The sequence below is a fragment of the Lygodium microphyllum genome, chromosome 2 (genome assembly GCF_053477565.2).
Source record: "Lygodium microphyllum isolate KBCC chromosome 2, Lygodium_microphyllum_v1.1.10, whole genome shotgun sequence".
Classification (NCBI taxonomy): domain Eukaryota; kingdom Viridiplantae; phylum Streptophyta; class Polypodiopsida; order Schizaeales; family Lygodiaceae; genus Lygodium; species Lygodium microphyllum.
This window is the reverse complement of record NC_141136.1, coordinates 140,811,906-140,837,762: the sequence shown is the minus strand read 5'-3', so window position 1 is coordinate 140,837,762 and position 25,857 is coordinate 140,811,906. Positions and strand designations below refer to the sequence as shown.

General features: G+C 40.2%; 1 protein-coding gene across 2 annotated transcripts in view; it reads left to right on the top strand.

Annotated features, from left to right (window-relative positions):
• LOC148040402 (uncharacterized) overlaps positions 1 to 25,184 on the top strand; it is a 38,179-nt gene extending 12,995 nt beyond the window's left edge. Inside the window, exons 11-15 of one of the 2 annotated variants that reach the window (XM_087699326.1) lie at positions 21,851 to 21,925; positions 22,034 to 22,104; positions 22,387 to 22,444; positions 22,865 to 23,144; positions 24,147 to 25,184. In XM_087699326.1, the coding sequence (XP_087555452.1) occupies positions 21,851 to 21,925; positions 22,034 to 22,104; positions 22,387 to 22,444; positions 22,865 to 23,144; positions 24,147 to 24,814 (1,152 nt within the window). In that variant the 3' untranslated portion in view covers positions 24,815 to 25,184. Of the gene's footprint in view, positions 1 to 21,847; positions 21,926 to 22,033; positions 22,105 to 22,386; positions 22,445 to 22,864; positions 23,145 to 24,146 lie in introns of both variants that reach the window. The other variant, XM_087699317.1, reaches the window with a different exon arrangement.
• Positions 25,185 to 25,857: the final 673 nt, after the last annotated feature.

The following is a 25,857-nucleotide window of genomic DNA, read 5'->3' as shown; positions in this document are numbered from 1 at the left end:
CATGCTAAAATCATCTTTGAACAGTGTGTGATAGGCTGGAAATAGGCTCCAAGACTGTTGTAGGCAGCAATGGCCAGCTTGAACCGCGATGTCCTCCGCATTCGGGGTGTGGGCAGCAAGCTGAAATACCTGAAATCTGCAAAAACGAGATTGTTTTTTGAATGGCGAGTGATTAGCAACAATCACTTTGCTGTAAACAGCTGCAAACTGCAGGTGGAAGGCTGGAAACAGGCGCCAAACTGTAGATGACAGCAAGGAACAGCTGAGACTGTGATGTCCTCCGCAAAAGGGGTGTGGGGAGCAAGCTGAAAACACTTGAAACCTGCAAAAATGAGATGTTGATGCAGCAAAAGAAGAAGAGAAGGGGATGCCAAACCCGCCACCGGTCTTTGCCTTCACTACTAGGGCGGAGGATCTTCGTTGCTAGGTGCGCAGATCCAGCTCTGATACCATGCCAAAAGATGACGCACCAGCGAGACAGTAGGGTTTGCGGGGAGGAATACAGAGTGAACTTGGCAAACATGGAGAAGAGAAGAGAAGAGAGAAGAAACTCTAATGAATGGAATGATGAAGTTCTGAATCATGGAGTGAATGTGATACAAGGGAACAAGGGTGCCGTAGCACAAGGAAGATGATGATGATAGCCACGAATCACGAACCGCAATGTCCTCTTGAAGGGGTGTGAGGGTAGTGCAGAGGTTGGAGAGAAGAGGTGATGGATTGAATGAATCAGTCGTGAGGAATGAATGAGAGAGTGGCCTATAAATAGGCACGGTTAGTCTAGGATAGCGCCCCTTTTTGGGGCTACAAACCCTAAACGCAAACCTTAAATGCAAAATACAGAAACACAAAAACACAAACTGTGGGCGAAGGGTTTCTCAAACACTTGGATGATGGTCTTGTCACACAAACTAAGGCCAAAACTCAAAATAACCTTGCAAATGTTCTCACTAAGAGTCTTACAAAGTCTTAGCATGAGCATTGCATCCGATTAGTGGGAGTTGGTTACTTTAAAGGTACCATTTCGGGCCTTTAAGTGGGAGGTTGTTGGGTGTAAAGTCCCTTCAGGTATAAAGTTCCTTAATTTCCATGTGTATAAACTTATATGGGTGTGAACCACCCTTATTTGTACCAATGTATAAATACATTTTATTCTCTATGTACCGCAACAAATTGGTACACGCATCATGCACGTGTGGCTCCAAAATGTATCCTTCACTATGACTGCTCCTTGTTGGAAATAGAGGAAACCAACAACAAAGTTGGGGAAAGCTAGCTCGAACTAGTATGCACAGCGAAGGATGAAGAGAGGAGAGGGATTGCTTGCTGGAAACACTAAAAAACAGCTCCAAAACTGAGGGAAAAGTGCTGCAAATAGTATGGACAGGAAAGGAAAAGCATTGGGCAGCTGAGGGATGTGGGATGTAGGGTTTCAAGGCTGTAGACAACAGTAGATGTGAAAGGAGGGAAGCAAATAGCAGGTAGGGAGAGTGATCAGTTGAGAAAGAGGGTGGAGAGTAGATGAAATAGAGAAAAACTAGTGAGTTTACCCTTCTGTCCAAAACGGTTGCTTCGGGGCGAAACATTTTGGGGCCAAAATATTCCCATTTCGTTCAACCTGAAACATTGTTTTAGGCAACTATGAGATTCACAATAATGATTTGTTAGAATTTGTAAGATCATAGTACATACAATAGTGAGTGATGATTTAAAGAAGATGCTCAAAGTACTTGAATGCACCATCGAAAATACTCAAGATTTTAGCTCTAGGTCATGACTCCTAGTCCAAGAAGACATTTAAAGAAAAAGCACCAAGTTGATGTCGATCATACTCAAACCTAGATCACAAAAAGTGAAAGCAATCAAATCTTGATGTGTGTCTCGAATAGCCTTGAAAAAGCATATCATGACCATGGATTTCTTTCCTCTAGCAATATCATCGAAGTGTCCCCCCATGTGGAAATACATTAAAAGCAAACTCCACTTGTTGAACGATTCCGTCATGAACCTAAAAGTCAAACCAGCTTGAACCACCAGAGTAATCTAATGCATGCAGGCAAAGATCGACATTCAAAGCCTCGTTCTTACTTTGATAAATCGAGAAGAATATAGTCTTCTCACAGTGCACGTATTGTAGGTTCTTGCATAGCTATGATGGCTTCCTTTGTTCAAGTGCCCATGCTTCCTTCTCTTCCCAAAGAAGATTGACTTGATGTGCAAACTACTCCCTTTGGTTTTGCAAAGTGGAGTGCATCCTTGACACCTTCGACTTATGGGATTTTATTACTATTTCAATATCTCGTCTAGTGGAGGATCCTTGTATTGATTCTATGATGAATTAAGTAGTCCTTGGGATTGGTTCAATTCTAGAGCATGATCTTTTCTCTTCATGAGTTTGTAGGATTTTGTCCTTGTGCATGTGCGTAGATTCTGGACCACAGCCTACCAATTGTTGTAGCAACTATGGCAGCCCTCCTCTCTCTCTCTCTCTCCTTAGCCTAAAACACGTCTCCCACTTTTTGGGCAAGTTTCCCATTTTCTAGCATTATCCAGCTAATTAAATTAATTTCCAAAAGTAAAATTTTAGAAGTATTATTCTGAAAATTAATTTAATAATTATTCTAGTGCTTAGAAAAATAATTCAATGATCCAATAATTAAATTAAATTGGCCAAGACAATTTGTCTCGTTAGTATCCTTGAGCAATTATTGACCCCTTGGCATTAATTAATTAATTAATGTCTAGTATTTAATGTAACCATTGACATTAATGGCCAAGAAATTGGTCTAGATCTAAATTTGACATCGGGTACCACCTAGTATCTTTTAAACATAACCTATTACAACTTTTTACTTTTGGTAGCAACTAATATTTTGGGGCTTTGGGTCTTCCACATTGTGAAATAATTAACTTGCACCTCACATGTGCAAGTCACATTAGCACATTTGATTATCTCTTAATCAAATGCTAAGCAAAGCAATAAAATTTCATACCCTCATGACACCTTTAGCCACATCTAGGATCTAAGGGGGGGTGTTAGTAGCCATGCATTTCATCCACAATCATCTCTTGCTTGTGAGCCTCAGTTTGAGTTAGGTGGGGACATTAGAAGCTCTAACATCTAGTTTGTCATTTGTTTTGACAAAGTATGCAGCTCTTTGTGAAGAGTATGAGAGGAAGCACTCAAGAACTGCGCGCCTCAATCGAGGTGTGTGCAGCTGTTTAGTATAGTGAGAGAGTGAAGAGTCGAGAGATAGGTGTGTACCAGTGTGGTACACACAAAGAATAAAAGAACATATTTATACTTAGGGTACGGTACACTTACATCCACAAGGAGCACTCAAGAACTGCGCGCCTCAATCGAGGTGTGTGCAGCTGTTTAGTATAGTGAGAGAGTGAAGAGTCGAGAGATAGGTGTGTACTAGTGTGGTACACAAAAAAAATAAAAGAATATATTTATACTTAGGGTATGGTACACTTACATCCACAAGGGTGTGTTTACGTGTAAATTAATATATACACGGGAGTAGCATAAGGGCCTTTACACCCAACAATCTCCCACTTAAATGTCCTAAGCGAAGCTTTAACCAACTCCCTCTAGTCGAATGCAATGCTCATGTTGAGCCTTTGCAAGACTTTTAGTGAGAACATCTGCAGGGTTATCCCGTGTTTTGATCTTAGTCAGTGTGACTAGAACATCACCCAGAACATGTCTAATAAAGTGGTATCGCACATCAATATGTTTAGTACATGCATGAAACATAGCATTCTTAGCTAGGCATACAACACTTTGGCTATCACATCCAAGTACATGTGTTTTGGTGGGCAGCCCAAAATCCTTGACCAAATGACCAAGCCAAATAGCTTCTTTCAAAGCTTTAGTGGTGGCTGAAATATATTCAGCCTCAATGGTAGAAAGTGCCACTATCTTTTGCAATCTAAACCACCAAGAAATTGCCCTACCAGGCAAGGTAAATATGTACTTGCTAGTATCCAAGTCACTTGCCATGTCTGCATCACAATACCCCTGTAGATCTAATGTACCCTTTCCATAGCAAATACATTTTCTTTGTGCCCTTAAGGTACCGGAAGATGCATTTCACTGCTTCCCAGTGTGCTTTGCTGGGATTTGACATAAACTTGCTCACAACTCCCACTGCATGAGTAATGTTCGGTCTAGTGGCAATCATAGCATACATGAGTAAACCACAGGTTGAAGCATAAGAAACACCCTTCATAGAGTTGGCTGCCTTATCATCTTTTGGACAATCTACTTTGCTAAGCTTAAGGTATGGTGGTAAAGGAACACCAAGTGGCTTAGTATCTGCCATAGAAAATTGATCAAGTACTTTACTGATCTACTTTTCTTGTGAGAGAAATAAGAGCTGCTGCTCTCTATCTCTTGTCACATGCATGCCCAAAATGTGTTCAGCTGCACCCAAGTCCTTCATGGAAAAGGCTGAATTCAGCTGTCTTTTCAATGCATTAACTTGACTTTTATGCTCACCAACAATAAGCATATCATCCACATAAAGCACGAGTATTACCATCATCAGTCTTTTTTTATATATAAGCAATGATCTGCATTGCTTCTTTTAAGCCCATGTGAGAGCACGAAGGCATCATACTTTTTATACCATTGTCTTGGAGTCTGTTTTAAACCATATAAGCTTCTTTTAAGCCTACACACCAAGTGTTCCTTGCCTGGCATAACAAAGCCTTTTGGTTGTTTCATGTACAACTCTTCTTCTAAATTACCATGCAAGAATGCAATTCTAACATCCATCTAATCAAGTTCAAGATCCATAGATGCTACGATAGCAAACAATACCTGAAGAGTGGTCATTTTGACAAGTGAAACGACTTCCTGAAAGTCAATCCCTTCTTTCTATGTATAGATAGCCCTTAGCTACAAGCTTGGCTTTGTATTTGGGTTTGCCATCCACACACTTGATTTTATAGACCCATTTGTTAGGAATAGCTTTCCTATCTTTGGGCAATGGAACCAAATTCCAAGTATCATTTTGATACAATGACTTCATTTCTTCGTGCATAGCTAGCTCCACTTCTTTAACTCACATGATAATGCCTCTTTATATGTGAGATGCTCACCCTCATCTGCGAGAAAAATGTAGTCCAAATAGGGATTTAGGCAATGCATCCACATCCAAAGGAATGTCAATGACCTCATTATTTGGCTACTGAACTGCATGTTTAGGTTGCTGTAATGCATTTTCAGGCTGCTGTAATTCATTTTCAGCATGCTGATTTTGTTGCCCAAATTGATTTTCTTCATCCCTTTGCTACCCGTTTTCATCTTGCTCAATGATGATACATTAATTATCATAACTAGTATCAAATAGAGCTGAATTTTTAGTGGTTGATGGTTGTTCAAGTGGCTGATCATATTGAAATTTCACTTTTTTTTTTGTCCAAGTCATTAGATGTGGCAATTTTCAGCAGCTTTGACTCATTAAATACCACATCTTGGTTGCATAGCACCTTTTTCATGCTTGGAACCCAAACTCTATAGCCCATTTCACCTTCATCTCCATAACCCATGAAGATGCCTCTATGGGATTTCATGTCAAGTTTGGCTCTGCTATCAACATGTACATGTGTATAGCATTCGCAGCCAAAGACCCTTAAGTGGTTATATGAAGCAGGTTTGCCAGACCAAACCTCTTCAGGGATGCCACTTTCAAGTGCAGAAGGTGGAGATTGGTTATAAATATGCACCGCGGTTTTAAGTGCCTCTTCCCAAAATGATTGCGGGAGATTAGTTGTGGATAGTATGCTGTAAAGAAATACCCTAACACAGAACCATAAACAGAAACCGTACGACAAAGCACAGACTGATAAAAGAACATAGTTAGGGTTAGGGTAACTCAGAGACAATGAACAGAGTGAATGAATGAAGTGATATGACTATTGAATATACGATGCTCATGCAGCAAACACACTATGCAGTGAATGAATACTGTACCTAAGACTTCTGTATCTCAAGGATCAGGGCAGGGTTAATGAGTTGGAGAGTGTGTCGTACTCCGAACGGATTCCGAATCGCAATAAGGCAGCCTATGGATGTTGAACACTAGCAAACACAACAGTGAGAAGTTGGATTTGATGCAAACAGCAGTGAAGAGAGAGAAAGACTAAAAACGCAGGCAGTAGGTGAGAGAAAGACTAAAAACGTAGGCAAGATAGCCTGCAGGAAAGAGAAAACGGCCAGTCGACAGGCAGGACAGTTGGGCGACAGCTTGTAGGAAGCAAACTCAGGGCTGTGATGATGTGGCAAGCTGTAGACAGTAGGTCTGCGCAGGAACAGCAGTCGCCTGCCTAGAATCAACTTCGAACTGCGTGAAGAGGGCTAGAAATCAGGTGCCCACTGATGGAGACAGCAATGGACAGCTTCGGTTGAGATGTCCTCCGCGAACGGGGTGTAGACAGCAAGTTGAAACACCTGAAATCTTCAAAAACGAGATTAGAGAAGAGTGGAGGGCTAGCTGCCTATGGCTGCCTATTTATAGAAAATTAGGGTTCTAGATCCTCTTCCACTTAACTCTCTTAATCCGCTCCCCATTTTAGGGTTTTGGCTAAAATAAGCCCAAAGTATGACAGCAGGTCTGTGCAGGAACAGTAGTCGCCTGGTTGGAATCAGCTTCGAACTGTGCGAGAGGGCTAGAAATTAGGTGCCAACTGATGGAGACAACAATGGACAGCTTCGGTTGAGATGTCCTCACGAACGGGATGTGGGCAGCAAGTTGAAACACCTGAAATCTACAAAAACGAGATTAGAGAAGAGTGGAGGGCTAGCTGCTTATGGCTGCCTATTTATAGAAAATTAGGATTCTAGATCCTCTTCTGCTTAACTCTCTCGATCCGCTCCCCATTTTAGGGTTTTGGCTAAAATAAGCCCAAAATAAGCATGTTTTGGGATTGTTTAAGTGGCTAAGTGCATTTCTTAGCATAACACATGCATAAAATGTTCACATAAAGTGCGATTCATTTTCTTAGCCACACCATTTGATGACAGATTATAAGGAGCTGTAAACTATCATTTAATCCCATTGACATCATAAAACTTACTGAATTCCTTAGATACATACTCTCCCCTGTTGTCTGTTCCAATGCATTTTAATTTTTAGCTCTTTTGGGCACTAATAAATGTATAAAACTTTTTAAAGGCATCCAATGCCTTGCTTTTGTGCTTAAGCAAGTAAACCCATAGCTTTCTAGAATGGTCATCTATAAAAGACACAAAATAATGAAAACCACTATAAGTTTTTATTGGCATTGTACATACATGAGAATGGACTAAATCTAAGATACATGCCTTCCTAGCAGCTCCATGAGAATATGAACTCTTTACATGTTTTCCCGAAACACAGTCATCACAAAAGTCAAGCTTTGAATTTTTCATATAAACTTTTCCAAGTGAAGAAAGTGCTTGTAAACCCTTTTGGCTCATGCATCCAAGACACTTGTGCCATAACTCCATGTGTGATTGCACTTTAGTAACTGCAATAAACTTTCCATGAAGTGCCTTGCAGTGGAGATAATATAGAGTTTTCTTTTTACCACCTCTAGTGACTTTTGTATCTTCCACATTCCACCATCAAAGGTAGTGAAGTAACCTCTGCTGTCTAGCTACCCAATAGAAAGCAAGCTCTTCTTAATGCTAGCTACATGCCTAACATCATGAAGGATCAATTCTAAACTATTTTCAAGAGCCAGGTGTATGGTGCCCATTGCTTCAATATCACATGCATGGTTGTTGCCTAGATAGACTTTCCCAAGGTTACCTTCTGTATAAGAAGAGAAACACTCCAAGGATGGAGTTACATGAAATGAAGCACCACTATCAACAATCCATGATTGTGACAAACCATCATGAGTTGACAAGGCATCTATCACATCCCTTTAGTGATATACATGTCTTCCATTGTCATAGCATGTGGATCTGAAGATGCAACCAGCTAATTAGCAACTTTATCTTCTTCTATCTCCTCAATAACAACATTAGATACTACATTTGCCTTTTCTGTTTCTTTAGGGATAGAGTTGCCATCCTTCTCTCTCTTTTTATCTTTTGCATTATCTTACTTTTTGCGCTCTTGCTCTGTTACATTAATAAGGTCATTTATGGGAGACAGGCGCGAGGCATGACCGTCCGGGGGCCTTGGGCAGCCGAACGGGGTCAAGGGGAGCCTAGAGAGTAAGAGAGTCCAAGAATAGTAGGACTCACTTGAAGCGGACGGCTGACAGAGGAAACGGGGAGAGGGGAGCCAGCACTTATCTAGGCGAGGTTGGGAGGTGAAAGGAGGAATCACTCGTGCCATTTCACACACGCCAGACTTAACCGTCGTGAGGAGTTTTTTGCTACCTCGTCATCTCGTCATTCATCCACACTGGATACTCGTCATCCGTCGTAATCTCACACTGGTATCAGAGCCGACGGGTCCTTCCGAAGAGTTGACGGGTCTTGTCCTTGCGAAGAGCCACCGGGTCCTCACGAAGCCGTCGGATCCTATCTTCATCGGGACACGTCAGTCAACAAATGCGACCACGACGGATGGAGAGCAAAACGGATTACGTTTATCGTCAACAGTCCTACGGGCGATTACAATGGGACTAAGTCCCACTTTAATCTTTAATCTTTAATCTTTAATCTTTTTGGTTCACAGCTTGTTTTCCCACGTGACCTGTCAGGGGGTGATTAATTACATCCATACCCAGCGCTCCTACCGACAAGCCGTGTTCCCTGCTGCCTCCTTCCCACCATCTCTACTTTACAGAGATCATTGACTTCTGTTTTATTGTAATCAGGGAAGTACCCCAACTTTGTACGCAAATTTCTTATATTTGCTTTCCAATTCCAGTGTATTAATGGAGGGAAAAGGGAGAGAGGGGGTAATTGAGGGCTCTAGTTCTGGGGACCACCCTATGGTAGATCCCCATGAAACAGTAATACAAGAAGAACAATGGGAAGATTTTTTTGCCACACGAGAACAATTCGATGATCTAACTGCTCGTATGCAGGCACAGGGGGTTCAAATGGAATTTCTAACTCAAACACTCATCGAAATAAAATCTCAATTAACCTTACTACTAGAAAGGGATAAAATAAGCTAGAAACCTCGGATATTCCATCTTCATCGAAAGATTTAGATGTGACTATGCGAGATCCTAAAGAACCCCACCAAAAGTTGAGGGATAATCCAATGTTAAAAGATATGAAACCCCCTCAGTTTCACGGGGAGGAAAAAGACAGAAATAAAGACACTATCTTTAATTTTCTCCAAAAATGGGAGGATTTGCACAAACTTAAAAATACTCCACCACATCTCCAAGCGCTGGAGGCCAGTTTAACTTTGGGACCAAAGGCATATAAATGGTGGCGAACTTTAAAGGAGGCAAATAAAATACCTGAAACTTGGGCTTAATTTGAATAGGTCTTTTTGAAAGAATTCCTTCCTGAAAATGAAGTGGAAAGAAATTGGGAAGATTGGGATTATGTCATACAAGAGGGAAGACCCCTGCTGATATATCTGGAGGAATATCCTGAGATAATCCTCAAATTGGAAGGAATAGATGAATTTCAAAAGACAAGAGGATTCATTAGGGGACTAGATAAGGCCTGTAAAAAGGAAGTGAAAAGGAGTTTACCTAAGACGCTTGAAGAGGCAATTAAATTTGCATTAATCAATGAAGATAGTACGTGTCCAGGTATACTCACTAGTCTCACTGATACGGAGCCCAAGACTAAGGAATTGGAAACCTCAAAATTTGTAGGAAAATTTAAAAGGAAAATGCCATTTCTTAAGGGCAAGAAACAACCCTTTGAAAAGATACAATATGTAAGGCCAAAATTAAGTCAAGATGACTTTGATAAGGCCAAAAAAGAAAGGCTGCGTTCCAATTGCCTATCCCCTAACCATGTTGCTTGGAATTGCCCTCAAAGGAAAAAGGGGGAAGATAAAGGAAAGGATAAGGACAAGGGCAAGGGAAAAGAAAAACAAATCCATGTAGTGCAGACCCTGGAATTAAAGGGGCATGAAAAGTATAAATCTTTAGAGGTCTTGCACAAGGATGTACAACACAGGTGTTGTATGTCAACTTCTATGTGGCAGCCTACCTTTGGGCCACATGATTTAGTTAGAGTGTATGGATTGATAGTGGGAAAGAGGGTTAGAGTCTTGATTGATGACTCTGCTATCCATAATTTCATAAATTATGCACTTGTCAAAAAATTGGAACTTCCCAACAAAAGAGTGGGCATCAATATGTTGTTCGTATGATGCAAGGTCAAGATAATAAAATATGGGATACAATGGTATCCAATTTGAAAATTGAGATCCAAGGATATAAAGATAAACTTGATTTTTAAATTATGAATATGGAAAGAGTTGATATTGCTTTAGGAAGTGAGTGGCTATGGGGATTGGAACCATCCTTAAAACGTAGTTATCATCATAATACACTGGAATTTGAAAGGGATGGTAAGACTTTTGTGATTCAAGGTGAACATGAAGTATTTGATAACCCTTTGTTGTGTTCCATTTAAGTTCAGAAGTTGATAAAGAAGGAAGCTTGTGAGGTATATATGTTATGGTCTCTTCCTGTACAAAACACTTTTACTTTCTGTAATATAAAGCAACAATTTTCTTATGTTTAAAAGTTGAATGTAAGTAATGAATTAAGTGATTTGTTAGATGAATTTAAAGATGTGTTTCCTTCTAATTTACCAAGTGGCCTTTCACCAGATAGGGGTGATATAAATCACCCAATTGACACAGATAGGGATACACACCCTATTTCTAAACCACCTTATAAGCTAAGTGAAACACAACACCAAGAAGTTGAAAGACAAATTAAGGATTACCTTGATAAAGGATTTATACAACCCAGCAATTCACCTTGGGCTTCGCCAATTTTATTGGTAAAGAAAAAAGATGGTTCTATGCGGCTTTGTGTTGATTATAGAGCACTTAATAAGATAACAGTGAAGAATAAATTTCCTATGCCCAGAATGGAAGATCTTTTTGATCAATTACAAGGGATAAAATTCTTCACAAAGATAGACTTAAGATCAGGCTATCACCAAGTAAGAATTAAGGCACAGGATGTTCCTAAGACAACATTTTGTAGTAGATATGGGCATTATGATTTTTTGGTGATGCCTTTCGGCCTCACTAATGCACCAGCTACCTTTATGAAGCTGATGAATAGTGTGTTACGGTTCTATCGAGGACACTTTATAGTAGTCTTCTTGGATGATATCTTGATTTTTAGTAAATCAAGAGAAGAACATTTGGAACACTTACGATTAGTATTCCAATTGTTAAAAACATATTCCCTTTATGTGAAGAAAACTAAATGTGAATTCTTCGCACAAGAGGTCAAATATTTGGGGCATATTATCTCGAAAGAGGGAATCAAGATGGATCCAAAAAAAGTAAGGGCAATTATTGAATGACCATCTCCAAGGAACCTGAAAGAGCTGCAGATCTTCTTAGGATTATCTGGATTTTATCGTAGATTCATTCGAGATTATGCCAAAATAGCTGTTCCAATGACAGACCAACTTAAAGGGAAAGGGAAGAGCTTTAATTGGGGAACAGACCAAAATGAATGTTTTCAAAAACTTAAGGTAGCTATTGCTACAGCTCCAGTACTATTAATTGTGGATCCCAATAAACCATTTGTGGTTGAAGCTGATGCCAGTGATAAGGCGATAGGCGCGGTCTTATTACAGGAAGGTCGACCAGTTGCTTTTGAAAGCAAGAAATTAGACCGTGCAAAACGGAATTATTCTGTTTATGAGAGGGAACAATATGCAATAGTACATGCAATGAAGAAATGGAGGCACTATCTGTACGGTGTCAAACTTTTGATCTTGTCGGATTATGAAAACATTAAGTGGCTTAATGACCAACCAGATCTACAAGGGCGTAAAGCCAGATGGGCCGAACTCCTTCAAGAGTTCGACTACAAAATAAGGTATAGAAAGGGGAAGTACAATATAGTGGTTGATGCACTCAGTAGAATGCCCATCATAAATGAATTGAGTTTTACTCAGTTCACTTCCGATTTACTTGAATCTTTGAAAGGGAAATGCCAGGTTGATCCGGCATATTTCAACACATGGAAAGCAATAAATAATGGAGATCCAAATGGAAGAGCCTCCACAGAGGAAGGAATATCTGAGGATGTTCATCAAGGAAATGGAGCATCAGGGGTTGCTCAAATGAGATTCAAGTGGAAGAATTTTACCATTGATAATGGTTATTTACTCTACAAGGGTAGGGTATGTGTCCCGAAAGATGAAGAAATAAGGTACCAGATACTCTTTGAGTGTCATGATACCCCTAGCGCGGAACATCCAGGAGTTAATAAGACTTGTAGTCTTATTAAAAGGCAATTCTATTGGCCTGGAATGAATAAGAACGTCTTTGACTATGTGGTCAAATGTAATAAATGCTAGGTTAATAAAGTTGAAAGATTGAAAATGGGAGGACTTCTCCACCCATTAGAGATTCCTTCGGGAAAATGGGAGAGTATCTCCATGGACTTTATTGTTGCATTACCCAGAACACAGAGGGGGCATGACTCTGTGTGGGTGATTGTGGATAGGTTAACCAAAATGGCTAGGTTTATTCCAACTTCAACTGATGTTAAAACACCAGAATTGGCTAGATTATTCGTGTAAACGCCCCGAACAACGTAGTATGCTTAACAATTATGATATTTGCTTGTTTTCGAGATTTAATAGAAAAGAGAATGAACACTTAAAGCTGAAAATGAAAATCACTCACAAAATTACAGCCATAAAAATGTAAAAGTAATGGAGACAAGATTGAGGGTTGAAGATGGGCAACCCCCCCCCAAGGAATGTATTTCTGCTCAACCCAAGTCCCTTGGGGAAGAGCTCAGTTACAATCAACCTGAGAGTGAGAAGAAGTAATTCTCACTCTCACAAGATCATGCAAAGATGTACAAACACACATGCATTATCTATTATGCAATGATAAGAACTGATTTCTTTACAGTATGAGAGAAGAAAAAGGGGAATTCAGCCTTTCTCCATCGTTGATCAGCAGTACAGGGATAGAGCTTGCTTCTTGTAGCTAAAACGGAAGAAAGAGCTCAAGAAGGAGGTGCTGTAATGAATTTACAGGCTTGCTGTCTTGTAAAACAATAGTGATAGAAGAGGGAATATGGAGGAATTTGATAATGGAGAAGTGGGGGATGATGATGGGGATGGATGGGGCCAGTTTCTGGCTATCTGTGGGTGCTGTACATGAGTTTACAGCAAATAAAAATGATGCTCAATGAAGAAAAACGAGCTCTTATTTGTAGGAGAGGGGAGAGCTAGTACAAAAGGGGAAAGTGGAGTAGCACAAGACAAGTGTCCAGCCACATGTCATGAGATGTGACAAGTGGTGGGACACTTGGAAACTTGTGTAACAAGTGTCTTGACACTTGTCTCTTCTTTATGGCCTTCCTTTTTGGGTTGAATACTGTCAAGAATAGAAACAACCAAATTTAGTAAGCACAGTCAGAGTACAGAACTTACTATTTTTAGAATGACATCCCTATTTTTTAGGACTAGCATTTTTAGGCTAATTCGAGGCTCCTAAAATTTAGGGACATCCTAAAATTTAGGGATCTCCTAGAATTTAGGGACCCCCCCAATATGGGTATCATATGAAAGCTTTTTCCGTGTACATCGCAAAAATGGTATCCGAATCTTCATGTGACTTTCCTATGCAAAGAAATGTGCATTTCAAGCTTTCAGCCCACACATGCACATTATACAAGCATTTCATGATCATGCCATCTTGTTGATTGTAACTGTCTGTTCTGGTGGATCTAGCCCACACTTCAAGGCATCAATCCTTTCTGTGTGCGAGTCTAACCCTGATATGCGTGAGTTCTAGTCACAGGCGCCCAATCGGGTCATATAGGTGGAAGTGTGAACTATCTTTTCTCTAACCCACTGTGTGGGTCCACCATAACCTGTGACCACTCATCAGTGGCCAGCTCCAATGCACTTTTCTTTATATCTAATTAGTGCAAAGGAAATAAATTTAATAAATCATTATATAGATAAATTAATGAAAAATGATACAAATTCTGTTTCTATAGAGTTGTGACAATTCGTAGAGAACATATACCGATTGTATGGCCTTCCGGCAAATATAGTTTTTGATCGGGATAGAAAATTTGATAGTCAATTTTGGTGTGTTGTATCTAGGAAGTTGGATACTAAACTTAGCATGAGTACAGCGGACCACCCGCAAATTGATGGGCAAAATGAAAGGGTTAATCAAATCCTTGAAGATATGCTCAGGGCATATGTAAGTAAAAGGCAAACTAATTGGGAAGAGTATCTTCTACTGATAGCAGAGTTTGTATATAATAGTGCCAAGAACTCTTCCATTGGATATAGTCCATTTATGTTAATGTATGGGTTTCAGCCCAGAGCTCCTCATGCAATAGGACCGTATAAGGAAAAGGTTCAGGCAGCCAAGGACTTTTTGGAGGATATGAATAGCATGTTAAATTTTGCTCAAGAAAATATTAAGAAAGCTCAAAATCGAGCTAGAGCTTATGCAAATCCTCACCGAAGAGACATCTCCTTTGAGAAAGGAGAATTGGTCTATCTTAAGGTGCTTGAACAAACTAAAACCATGAAAACAGGACAATGTCCAAAGCTTTCACCAAGGTATTGTGGTCCTTATACAATACTTAAAAGAGTGGGAGAACGGGCTTACGCGCTCCAACTACTTGCTGGTAGTAAAACACATCCGGTTTTCCATGTAAGTAAGCTAAGGAGGAAGCTAGGTGATTTGGATAATCTAATCTTAAATGATAACATTGAGAAGCTATTAGATGACCAATCTAATCCACATGAACCAGAAAGAATATTAAATGTTCGTAACAGATGAACACGGAATACTATTCATCAAGAATGTTTGGTCAAGTGGAAAGATTGTTCAGAAGAAAGCTCAATATGGGAGCGAGTAAGTACCCTAAGGAAAAGGTTTCCCAATTTACAGTTGGACCTTCCAAAGTATCGTTTTCGAGGACGAAACCGATTCTTAAGGGGAAGGAATTGTTACATTAATAAGGTAATTTATGGGAGACAGGCGCGAGGGATGGCTGTCCAGGGGCCTTGGGCACCGGAACGGGGTCAAGGGGAGCCTAGAGAGTAAGAGAGTCCAAGAATAGTAGGACTCACCTGAAGCGGACGGCTGGTAGAGGAAACGGGGAGAGGGGAGCCAACACTTATCTAGGCGAGGTTGGGAGGTGAAAGGAGGAATCACTCGTGCCATTTCATACATGCCAAACTTAACCGTCGTGAGGAGTTTTTTGCTACCTCTCGTCATCTCGTCATTCATCCACGCTGGATACTCGTCATCCGTCATAATCTCACATGCTCCCTTTTATAGTACTTGCAATCAGGCCTTTTATGCCCTTTTTGTCCACATTGATAGCAAGTGACATCTTGCTATTTTTCCTTGCTTTTGCTGTGATTTTTATTCTTATTTGCAACATTTGACTTCTTTTCAATTCGTCCTCTTACATTGTAGGCTGATCCATTGTTTTCCCCACTTGCCTTGCGTCTAATCTTCTCATTGAGAATAGAACTACACACACCATCAAATGTCAAGTTGGGGTTGTTGCTCAATGATACAACCAATGCTTCCCATGAATTGGGCAAAGTCATGAGCAAGAAGATAGCCCTCAATTTAGGATCAAAAGCTGGCAAGCTTGCATCTTGCAACTGACTCAAAATACCAGTGAAAGCATTTAAATGCTTTGGGGCAGGCTTAGACTCATCAAGCTTCAAGTTGACCAACTTTCGCATCAGATGTGCTTGATTGATAGGAGTTGTATTCTCGTATGTAGCCTTGAGTTTCTCCCAAATTGCATAAGTAGTAGTAAGTTCCTTGATATCAACCAAGATGTTATTTGTGACAACCATTTTAATGTAAGTAATGGCTTTCTTATTCATTTTAGCCCAATCCTCATTTGACAAAGCAACAGGTTTATGTTTTGCCAAAGCATCATCACAATCCTTTAGAAAAAGTATACCCTGCATATGATCTTTCCAAAGATCAAAGCCATTGCCATCAAATTTACGAATCTCACACAGATTCTTGTGTTAGATGTAGATGCATTGCCAGCCATCTTTAGCAATAAAAAACTGCAAGAAAATGCTGAATACTTTCAGCCAATAGCAAGGTTGCTGAATATAACAGCAAGTATACACGTGTGTTTCCAAAGGTGTCCAAGAAGCAGATGTTTTGCTGCAAGTTCAGTCCCAAGTTCTGATTATAGCATGTACATGAATCAAATATGATACAATTGCACAAATGATAGCTCCCACTTCAATAATACATCACCATAATGCCCAAATGCAATAACCTAAGTGCTGTATGTATCAGTGTTTCATTGCATAATGAGCATTCAGCAATACATGTACGGAGAGAAGCTGTCCTTTTATAACATTTGATACATCCCAAGTCCAAATTTCTCCCACTAAGCAGTGAATCTGCTGTAATTTCACTATCAAAGCACGAATCGGCTCGAAATGCATCACTGATGCAAAAACCCCCAAAATTCTTGCAATAGATCCGTCCCAATTGCATCAATACATCATCCCAAGCATCAAATAAGGGAAAATGTTGCAGAAATTTCACAAATTCTGCAAAGCCCCCAAATTTCAGGGTCCAAATATGCACAAATTACAGTGAAATTGGCTCAGCTGAGCAAAATTTCACTTGTGTAAGAAAAGCCCCAAATTTTGAGGCAAATGCACACAATGTCTGCAATTTTTGGATAAGATATCACTCTTTCGCATGACTAGCATCAAATCCGAGAAAAGCCCCAAATTTTCAGGCATAAATTTGCATAGATCTGGGCTTTGTGCTTGCATATGTGAACCCCCGTTAATGAATAAGGGGCTTGCTTGTTGGAAAGAATTAAAAATGTGAGAAAAAGTGTCAAAGAGTCAAGCGGTTGACTTGTTGACTGCTTGCAAGCTGTTACCAATTGAAATGTTGCCTCAAGATGCTGTGTCTAGTCGCCGTTGACTTGTTTGCACCCTGCGACTATTGTCATAGGCTTGTTTGTCGCCTACCAGCTTGTCACAATTGCGCCTGACTGTGCAGACGTCGCCTAGATGCAAATTGCCACGCTTGCCTGTTGCCTGTGCCTATGCCTATTGGTCATGACTGCTGGTCAGATTGACAATGACTACTTGTTCTGTTCCTCAAGAGCATAGACACGTTTTCCAATGCTCTGATACCAGTTTGAAGAGTACGAGAGGGTGCACTTGGGAATTGCGTGCGTCAATTGAGGTGTGTGCAACTATTCAATATAGTGAGAGTGAAGAGTTGAGAGATGGGTATGTACTAGTGTGGTACACACAAAGAATAAAAGAATGTATTTATACTTAAGATACGGTACACTTACACCCGCAAGGATGTGTTCACATGTGTAAATTAATATGTACACGGGAGTAGCGTAAGGGCCTTTACACCCAACACTTTGTAGAGCATGCATTGCTCTTTTAGTTAGTTCAGGTGTGTCCACAGTGGTTGCTTAGTTTCCGGTCTGCATTTTTTTTCTCTAGTGGATTTGGTTTATATGCACACTGGCCAGGATGAGTGACCAGTTGACCTAATAGGTGACAACATTTTCTTGATTATTTTGTTCAGGTTGGCCAACACTTTTGGGGCTAGTTTGACTAGGTTGGCTAGATCTGGGTATTTTCAGCTATTTACAGCAGGCCTAGTTAGTTGGTTGATCATTCTTAGATTCAGCTTTGCAGGTTTCAGCACACTTTGACATACAAGGACTCTTCTCCATCTTCCAGTGCTGCCTTTCATCATCAGCCTAATCCATTGTCCTCATTGATGCCTTGGGTTGCGCGCAAGGACTAATCCAGTCCTCTTTGTACGCAATGTTCTTGTGGAGTTCAATGCAGATTTTCTTCTTCCATTCTCTTCTTTCATTGCAATCTTTCTCTTTGCTTCTCATTAGTGTTCATGTTTCCTCTTCTGTTGTGTACACTCGCACTTAGTCTCAAAAAGGTGCTCAAGGAGGAGTGAAAGAGACATTCTCCACTTAGTAATCCAAGTATTCCATCTGAAAGGAAACTTGTAAGAAAGAACAATAGATAGAGTGTGTAGATAGTGCCCAAAATTCAACCTTAGGAGATAATCTATTAGCTGTGTGTCTCCATATTGGTAAGAGTGTGAAGGTAGAGCCACCAAGTCATGGCTGAAACATCCAAAGCCTTGACCTATGTAGAACTTGTAGATCATTAGTGTTAGTATCAAAAGAAAAGGAGGACAAAAACCACGGTTTGGGCCAAGGTGCATGGATAGTCGCAGTATGGAGGGGAAAAAACAATGTCCCTTGATGAATGAGAAGAAGAGAAAGTGATCCGCACTGAAAATAGAGGATTAGAATCCTCCTTTGAAGGAGATAGAAAATCCAAAAACTCATGAATTATGGACTCAGATGAGTTTGATGACCAAGGAAGGACCGCTGATGTTGAAGAATGTATCAGAGGTTGCAATGGAATAGAGGCTAGATAACTTCCAAAGGTGGCCTTTTAGAATTGAGTAGGAGGGGAATGGGAGGGAGGGAAATCACAAATAATCTCCTCTACCCTCATTAGAGTTGGTGTCCATGGAGCCATACAAGGGAGTGGGAACAAGTAGCTCATTGAGAGCCATGAGTAGGTGATGACTTGTGTCTCTTGGTGGAGCAGAGTGTGGATATTGGTTGGCCTCAAAACTAGTGCCTCTTTCGTTATTTCTTTAACTTTGATTGCTAATGGAATGAGTACAAGCTGAGATTCCATGATCTCCTTTGTTGTTTTAGAAGCGCCTTGTTGTAATAACAATCAGTAAGCAATTCGGGCCATTTGCCCCTTGACTTTTCACCCAGGACTTGCACAATTGCAACCACAAATTGGCCAAATGTTGCCCCAATTTACAATAGATGGTTTGGCATCTAAATTTCGTGATAACCACACAAATTTTAGATGCTGAATTCAGTGTATAATGCCTTCTCCTATTGGCATTGGTTTTGAGGTGGCAGAAATTTAGGGTTTACAGTAGAAATCCTCCTGTTGTCCACCAAATATGGTCGAGATCTACTCCAAATGATTGAGAAATGTTATAAGATATTTTGAGAAATTATTGGAGAAGATGAGAGAAAGCCAAGATGTGAGAGCAATTTGATTTTCTTCGTGAGAAAAAACCTAAAATCTACCTGCTGCTTACTCCAGCCTGCATTTAATGTAGTCACCTATTGCCAGGCACCTCCAAAATGTTGTCACCCAATTTGCAATGTTGTTGCTAGCCCCTAGAATGTGTCTCCCTGTTGAGGCTCCCAAATGGCTGTCTTCTACAGTAAATTGCGGTTCTTTGATCAGAAAATGAACTAGTAACCTAAAGTGGTCCTCAAGATTGACATTAATTGATTTATTAATGCTAGTCTCTAGTATCACCATTGACACTTATTGGCTAAACAACTATCCTAGGGTCAAAACTGACGCCAAGTGACCCCCCTAAGCCCACTAACTTATCATAACTTTTACCTTTGACATGTGCTGCAATCCTCGGGGTCCTTGGCCTATTACCATGAAATAAGAGCCATGTGTATCACATGTGCTAAACAACCTTGCACATTTGATTAACAACTTAATCAAATGTTATCAGCTATATTAAATCATCTTAAAAATCTCACGTCTTTGTGATAGAAGTAGTTGCCAGGCAGCTGGAGGAGCAGATGGAGTGATGGCAGTAGTCGTCACGGAGGTTACAGCCACATGGTGGAAGACTGATGGCTGAAATTTGCACATAAGGGTGAGAAACTTGCACAAAGGATGGGGCTGAATGGTAGGCAGTCTATCTATTTATAGATGTGGAAGGATTCACCCAAATCATGGTTTTGCATGTGGAACATAATAACGCTCTAGAACTATCCCTGTCTAATGAAATTTTTGGTAATTTGTTGTTTTGGGGCCATTTTAAAGAGCTAATCAAGATGTAATGAAGTTTTAGCTCAACATCATGTGTATGAATCACAATTGTTTTAAGTAGCTAGAATTTTAGACATGTAGACGGCGTGACAATGAAATTTGCACACAAGGGTGAGAAACCTGCACAAAGGATGGGGCTGAATGGTGGGCAGCCTATCTATTTATAGATGTGGAAGGATTCACCCAAATCATGGTTTTGCATGTGGAACATAAGAATGGTCTAGAACTATCCCCGTCTAATGAAATTTTTGGTAATTTGTTGTTTTGGGGCCATTTTAAAGAGCCAATCAAGATGTAGTGAAGTTTTAGCTCAACATCATGTGTATGAATCACAATTGGTTTAAGTAGCTAGAATTTTAGACATGTAGAAGGCATGACAATGGTCAAGCAATAGGTGTACATGCTATTTAACTATGATGCTAACATGTATTTCTAGCGGTTACTAATGCCTTCGTGTCATTGCAATGCACTTGAGGATGATTCCAAGGATTTAAGGGGGATGTTTGTCACGGGGATATGTATTTTTATTGCTTAGCTTTGGCATAGTTAAGTTGTGTACATGTGAGGTGCATACGTGAAGCGCAAGTTAAATTAAGTCATGATGACAACCTAAGTACGCTAAGCATGTAGTGGTGACATTGGCAAAAGTTGTAAAAAGTTCTGCTAGATAGGTACTTGTAGGTGCTTGTTGTCAATGTGGGCCTAGGACATTAAATGGGCCCTTTAAAATGTATCGTGATAACATTAGAACTAGGCATTAATTAATAAATTAATGCTAGTCTAGGGCCATCTAACGTTGGGAACAACTTAAAGTTCCAAAGGGATTAGCAGATTAATGTGGATGGGCAGTAGCCAGTTAACGGGTAGGGTCAAATGGATGCTTAATTAATTTCAGAAATTAATTCTGAAAATTACTTTTGGAGGCTGTCACTTGGCAAACTTGCCAATGCAAGCTGAGAGAGGGCTGTTTGGGGTTGGTTGAGTGTGGAGGCAGCCATTTAGGGTCTGAGGGAGGAAGCAGGAGCTGCTGAATGCTGTTGGCACTTTTGTAGGAGTGGATTTCAGCCAGGGAGGCTTCTAGAATCAGGCGACAGCAAATTGTGCATGTGCAACAGGACATGGCAGCAGGTTTCCTAACCATGTAATGTAGTATATGTGCACATGTCACATGCTACCTATAATCAGGCATGAGAATTATAAGTGGCTGACCTGATCTGGGAGGCCTAAAAATGGCCGAGACCCAGCCCCGACAAATGCATGATAAATGGATTGATCCTAGTGAAATGGTGTAAACGATAACTCGTAGGTTTTACTAATGCAAGTCATATGGAACAGAAAATGATGACATCTTCATTTAATCCAAACATTTTTTCTGAAAAATCCACATGGTTTAAGACAAAATTTTGCAAGTATGATTAGCCCATATCATACATATGATATGCAAAGTATGATAAGTGTGGTTCAACCAACCTTATCTCGGATAGAAAATTGGAAATGGCAGGCTAATTTAGCTTTTATTTCAGAGTAGACACATATACTAGCTGGATCTCTCACCTTTTTTTTCTTTTAAGCTGGTAGCTAAATTCCAACTTCCATCTTATATTTGAACATTACACCTTTAAGTGAGGTGAGTCTGGAAGTATGCTATTTTCCCACGTTTGTCTAACTAGTAACCCATTTGCTTTTTATTCTTGTGATTTTGATCTCTGATTTTGTGGTTGACCTAGTAGTCCAAACTCCATATGAAACGTTATGAGGGTTTTTGTTTTGCGCTAGCAGTCAGAAGAGACAGCACAAGAAGATGATGAGGTGAACGAGGAACTGCAGAAGTCTTGTTTCGAGCTTAAAGACCAGGTTTTGACCTGCTCCTTCCAGTTTGGCATGCACATAATTCTGCTATCAGAGACACTCTTGCTTCTATGAGATTGTACTGCAACCTCTATTCTTTTGGCTTGACTGCAGATACGTGTAAATAAAGGAAGACTTTGCTTTTTGGAAAGAGCTGTTTTAAATAGGAGAACAGAAGAAGAAAGGTTTTGATTCTTTCCCTCCCTACTTGTAGGTGCATGCCGTATGTTTTGAGTCAGTAAGCGTGGAAGATTGCATATTCTGTGATCAAGTTTGTTGACTGCCATTCACCATGCCGCACCGTTGATTTGGGATGCTTGCTTATGGAAGTACAAGTTTTTTCAAAATGGAACTCCAGCATTGAGGACATGTAGTGTAAAGGAAAATGTCGTCATCATTTTAGAATACAAAGTATAGTTTTGTCATTGAATATTCAGACAAAGTAAATGTTAAAGTTAACTTGGCAGGGAGTTGGAGCACATGGCTATGTCAAAACTTTTAGAGAGTGCTTTCAACAAACGATTGGTATGGACCTCATCCTATTTACTTTGCCACGTTTACTTTTGGTAATGTTTGCTATAATGCACATGCGAGTTTTTGAATGTTGGCATGTCTAACTATTTGAACAGATTCAGCATTTTTCTCTTTGAAGGTTGTTCTGTTTCACCAGAAATAAACCATTCGTTCTTTCACATAGAGGAGACTTATCATTAGAAATCATAGAGTCTGTAGCTGTGTCTGTGGTACGAAGGTGCTACTTTAGTATTGTACATTCTAACTATCTACCGCTTGGCTGCTTTTTCCTCGTCCCTTTTACATGAGGAAAAAAAATCATACCTGTCCTCTCTGGTAGCCGTTGGTACTTTTAGAGTTAGTCTGATGGAGTGCATTTTATTTTGTTTCACTTCAGTCCGACCTACTACTGAAGCTTTTTCTACCTTGCAGGGTTCTCGTGGGGGTTCATTAGGATCATCTGGGAGTAAAACTTCAGCATCCAAGGCTGCCAGAGGTGCAGCCTTGATGTTTGCAAAGCGAACACTTACAAGATGGAGGCATTATGTGGAGACCGGAGAGAGTTGTTTCACAGATGCTGGGTTAAGGGATAGCCTCCTCTATTTCTCTTCAAAGGATGCAAAAGTGAGAGCTTTTGACAACTGTAGAACTGTGCGAGGCAACAGCTTTGCGGGATTGCATAGCATGAGTCCTTTAGAGCTGAAGCCATCAGGTTTGCAATCTTGTTTGGATATATTTGTAGTTTTCCAATTCTGTTTTGAGGTTTCTGGATGCCATATGTTTATTGAACGCAGTAACTCCTGTCTTTCCTATTATAGCCTCTATTGGATATAGCTTGTAGTTCATATCTTACCTATTTGGTGGGAACTACATAGATATTGGACATGTTTTGCTGAAACTTGCCAGCTGTACTGAATATTCAAGGCACACTGCTAAGGAGCCATCTTTTCTAGGAGTCCATTATTAATGATCTAAGTGTAGTACCGAGGGTTGTCTGGCTCTGAGACACTGCATCTTTGGGGTTCCATTAGCAATTTTTGAGTGCATGGCCCAGACATTATTATTCACACCAGCATGGAACATCTGAAGCAAGCTGTGCAAGCAATTGAAAGTTTTAGGAGTCAAGAACTCTGTGTCAAGGCAAATTAAACATAAAATCTTTTCATGTTAATTGCCCCTTGTAACTGTTTGTGACCTCTGCTACAGATTCCTGATAATTGGTCTTTGTAGTGCTTCACTGCACTTTGACAGTGTTTTGAATGAGCGTGAGTAAAAGGCATGCCCTTCTGTGGTGTTGTTTTACTACTCTCTGAGAAGTTGGGGCTTGTATGAACTAATACATGTTGCATTGTTTGTGCTGAATTGTATGCAGTAAAGTAGCTGGTTCATAAGTTGATCTTTATTTTTAAGAAGAGACTTTGAAATTCCAAAGAACTAAATGAAACACTGCACTGGCAAACTTGGACTTCAAATTTTGACACTGCATTCCTTTTTCTTGACTTCAAAACAAATGGAGAGTTCCTGCTTCAATCTGTGTTCTCAGACCACAAAATTCAGGCCTAGGAAGAGCTCTAACAGAGAAATTAAGTCCAGATTAAATTTGGTTCTTGAAACATACAATTAGTACTATCTGAATTTTGATCTTTGCCTTGATGGCTTCACTGTTGCAATTTTTGAGCTGCCTTAATGTCTAATAAGGATTTTTTATGAATAGCGTCTGAAGGAACTGGACAATTATGCCATACGTCTCATCTGGAGAAAGCAGACAAAGAGTCTTCTGAGAGTGGCCAAATGACAATCAATTTTGAAGCAGTTGGAGAGAGGGATGATACCTGTTCTTTCAAGCCTAGAGAGATACCACTTGATGTTGTGGGGAGTGCCAATGTAGGCAATAGCCTTCTTGCTGGAACCAAGGGAAAGAGGAGTGAAAGAGAACGAGATTGTAAAAGCCAATCCAAGGAACTAATTGGAAAAAATGATAATGGTAAGGGTACACGACAGGGCCTAGGGACAATCAAAGGTGAGCGGAAAAACAAAACAAAGCCCAGGCAAAAGACTGCCCCTCTTCTCAAGGCTGTGAATGGCTTGCTAGGAAAGCCTTCTGAAGGTACAACTTTTTCTTCAGAAAAGCCTGGCCTTACAAAGGCAAAGGACGAACCCTTGCTACTTGATCTTGTTGGTGAATCAGCTCAGGCTGAAGGGGATGGAACTCTGGATCTCACCCATTTGCAGATACCGAGCATGGATGATCTAGGAGGGCAGAATCAAGACTTGGGATCTTGGCTGGATTTTGAAGATCCTGGATTACCAGATGCGGGGGGCGATTTGATGGGTCTGGATGTGCCGATGGATGATTTGGCAGATCTTGCAATGATGATGTAAATAGTGTAGGACACTAAAATGTTAATGTAGGGAAGGGGTCCATGGGCCCTGCCAAAGAAGTCATCTCTTCTATGGGCTTGGATATTGTATTGTAGTAGGTTCATGGCATTCTTTTAAAGTCTTGTATCAACAGCCTCATGTGGAAGCCACAGGTAAACAGATGGCTTTCCTTTGTAACAAAACCCCAAGTCCATGGTCTAAGGTTAACCCAGTTGACCTTCTAAAGGAAGCGAAAGGGCACCTTATCAAAGGGTGTCAATTGATACTGGTGTACGGGTTTCAACCCATTCTTTAATAATGGCTTGTGTTGTAGTTAAACTTTTCATTCAAGCAGTAATCACAATGTCCAATCTTGGTTTCTTTTATAGCATTTTTGTTTGTAATAAATTGGCTGTGAAGTGAATGCTCCCATTGTTTAACTGCAAGTAAGGCATTGTCTTCTATCTGTTACCACTCATTTCTCAATCTGACCACTCAGATCTCAATTTAGGATTGCAAAACATCCAGTAAACATTAATTACCTATGGTGAGCTCTATCCATGATTGTGTTCTTCACCAACTTTTTGTTTTGCTGATTCATTGTATTGTGCGCCACCAAAGTGCCACAGGATTAAATGGCAGGCCCATTTTTTCTTTTCAATGAAATGGACTGATGTTGGGGTTTATTTTCGCAACATCTTTTTCTTGATTGTTGACAAAAGGCAAGGTAAGGACACTTACAGAGCCTCTGAGCCCCAAATGTTACAAACTGACTTCTCTTTTAACATGGCTCATTTCCAACAAAGACCTCAGGTATTGTCATGGATGAACGTCTTTCAGGTTGGCAGGGGTTTGTCTTATTGCTCTTTAGAAGCTCTTTCTTTTGATGATTTGAAACTCTCAAGGAAAGTTTACATTTCTTCTGTTGATGTCTTTAGATTACAAGAATGTGCGTAAAGACTCCAGGTTTCCTTTATAAACTTGTTAAGGTCAGTGTGAGGTTGTTTTGTGACTATTTGAATACCCTATGTGCTTGTGAATCATTACTAAAACCTCATTACTTG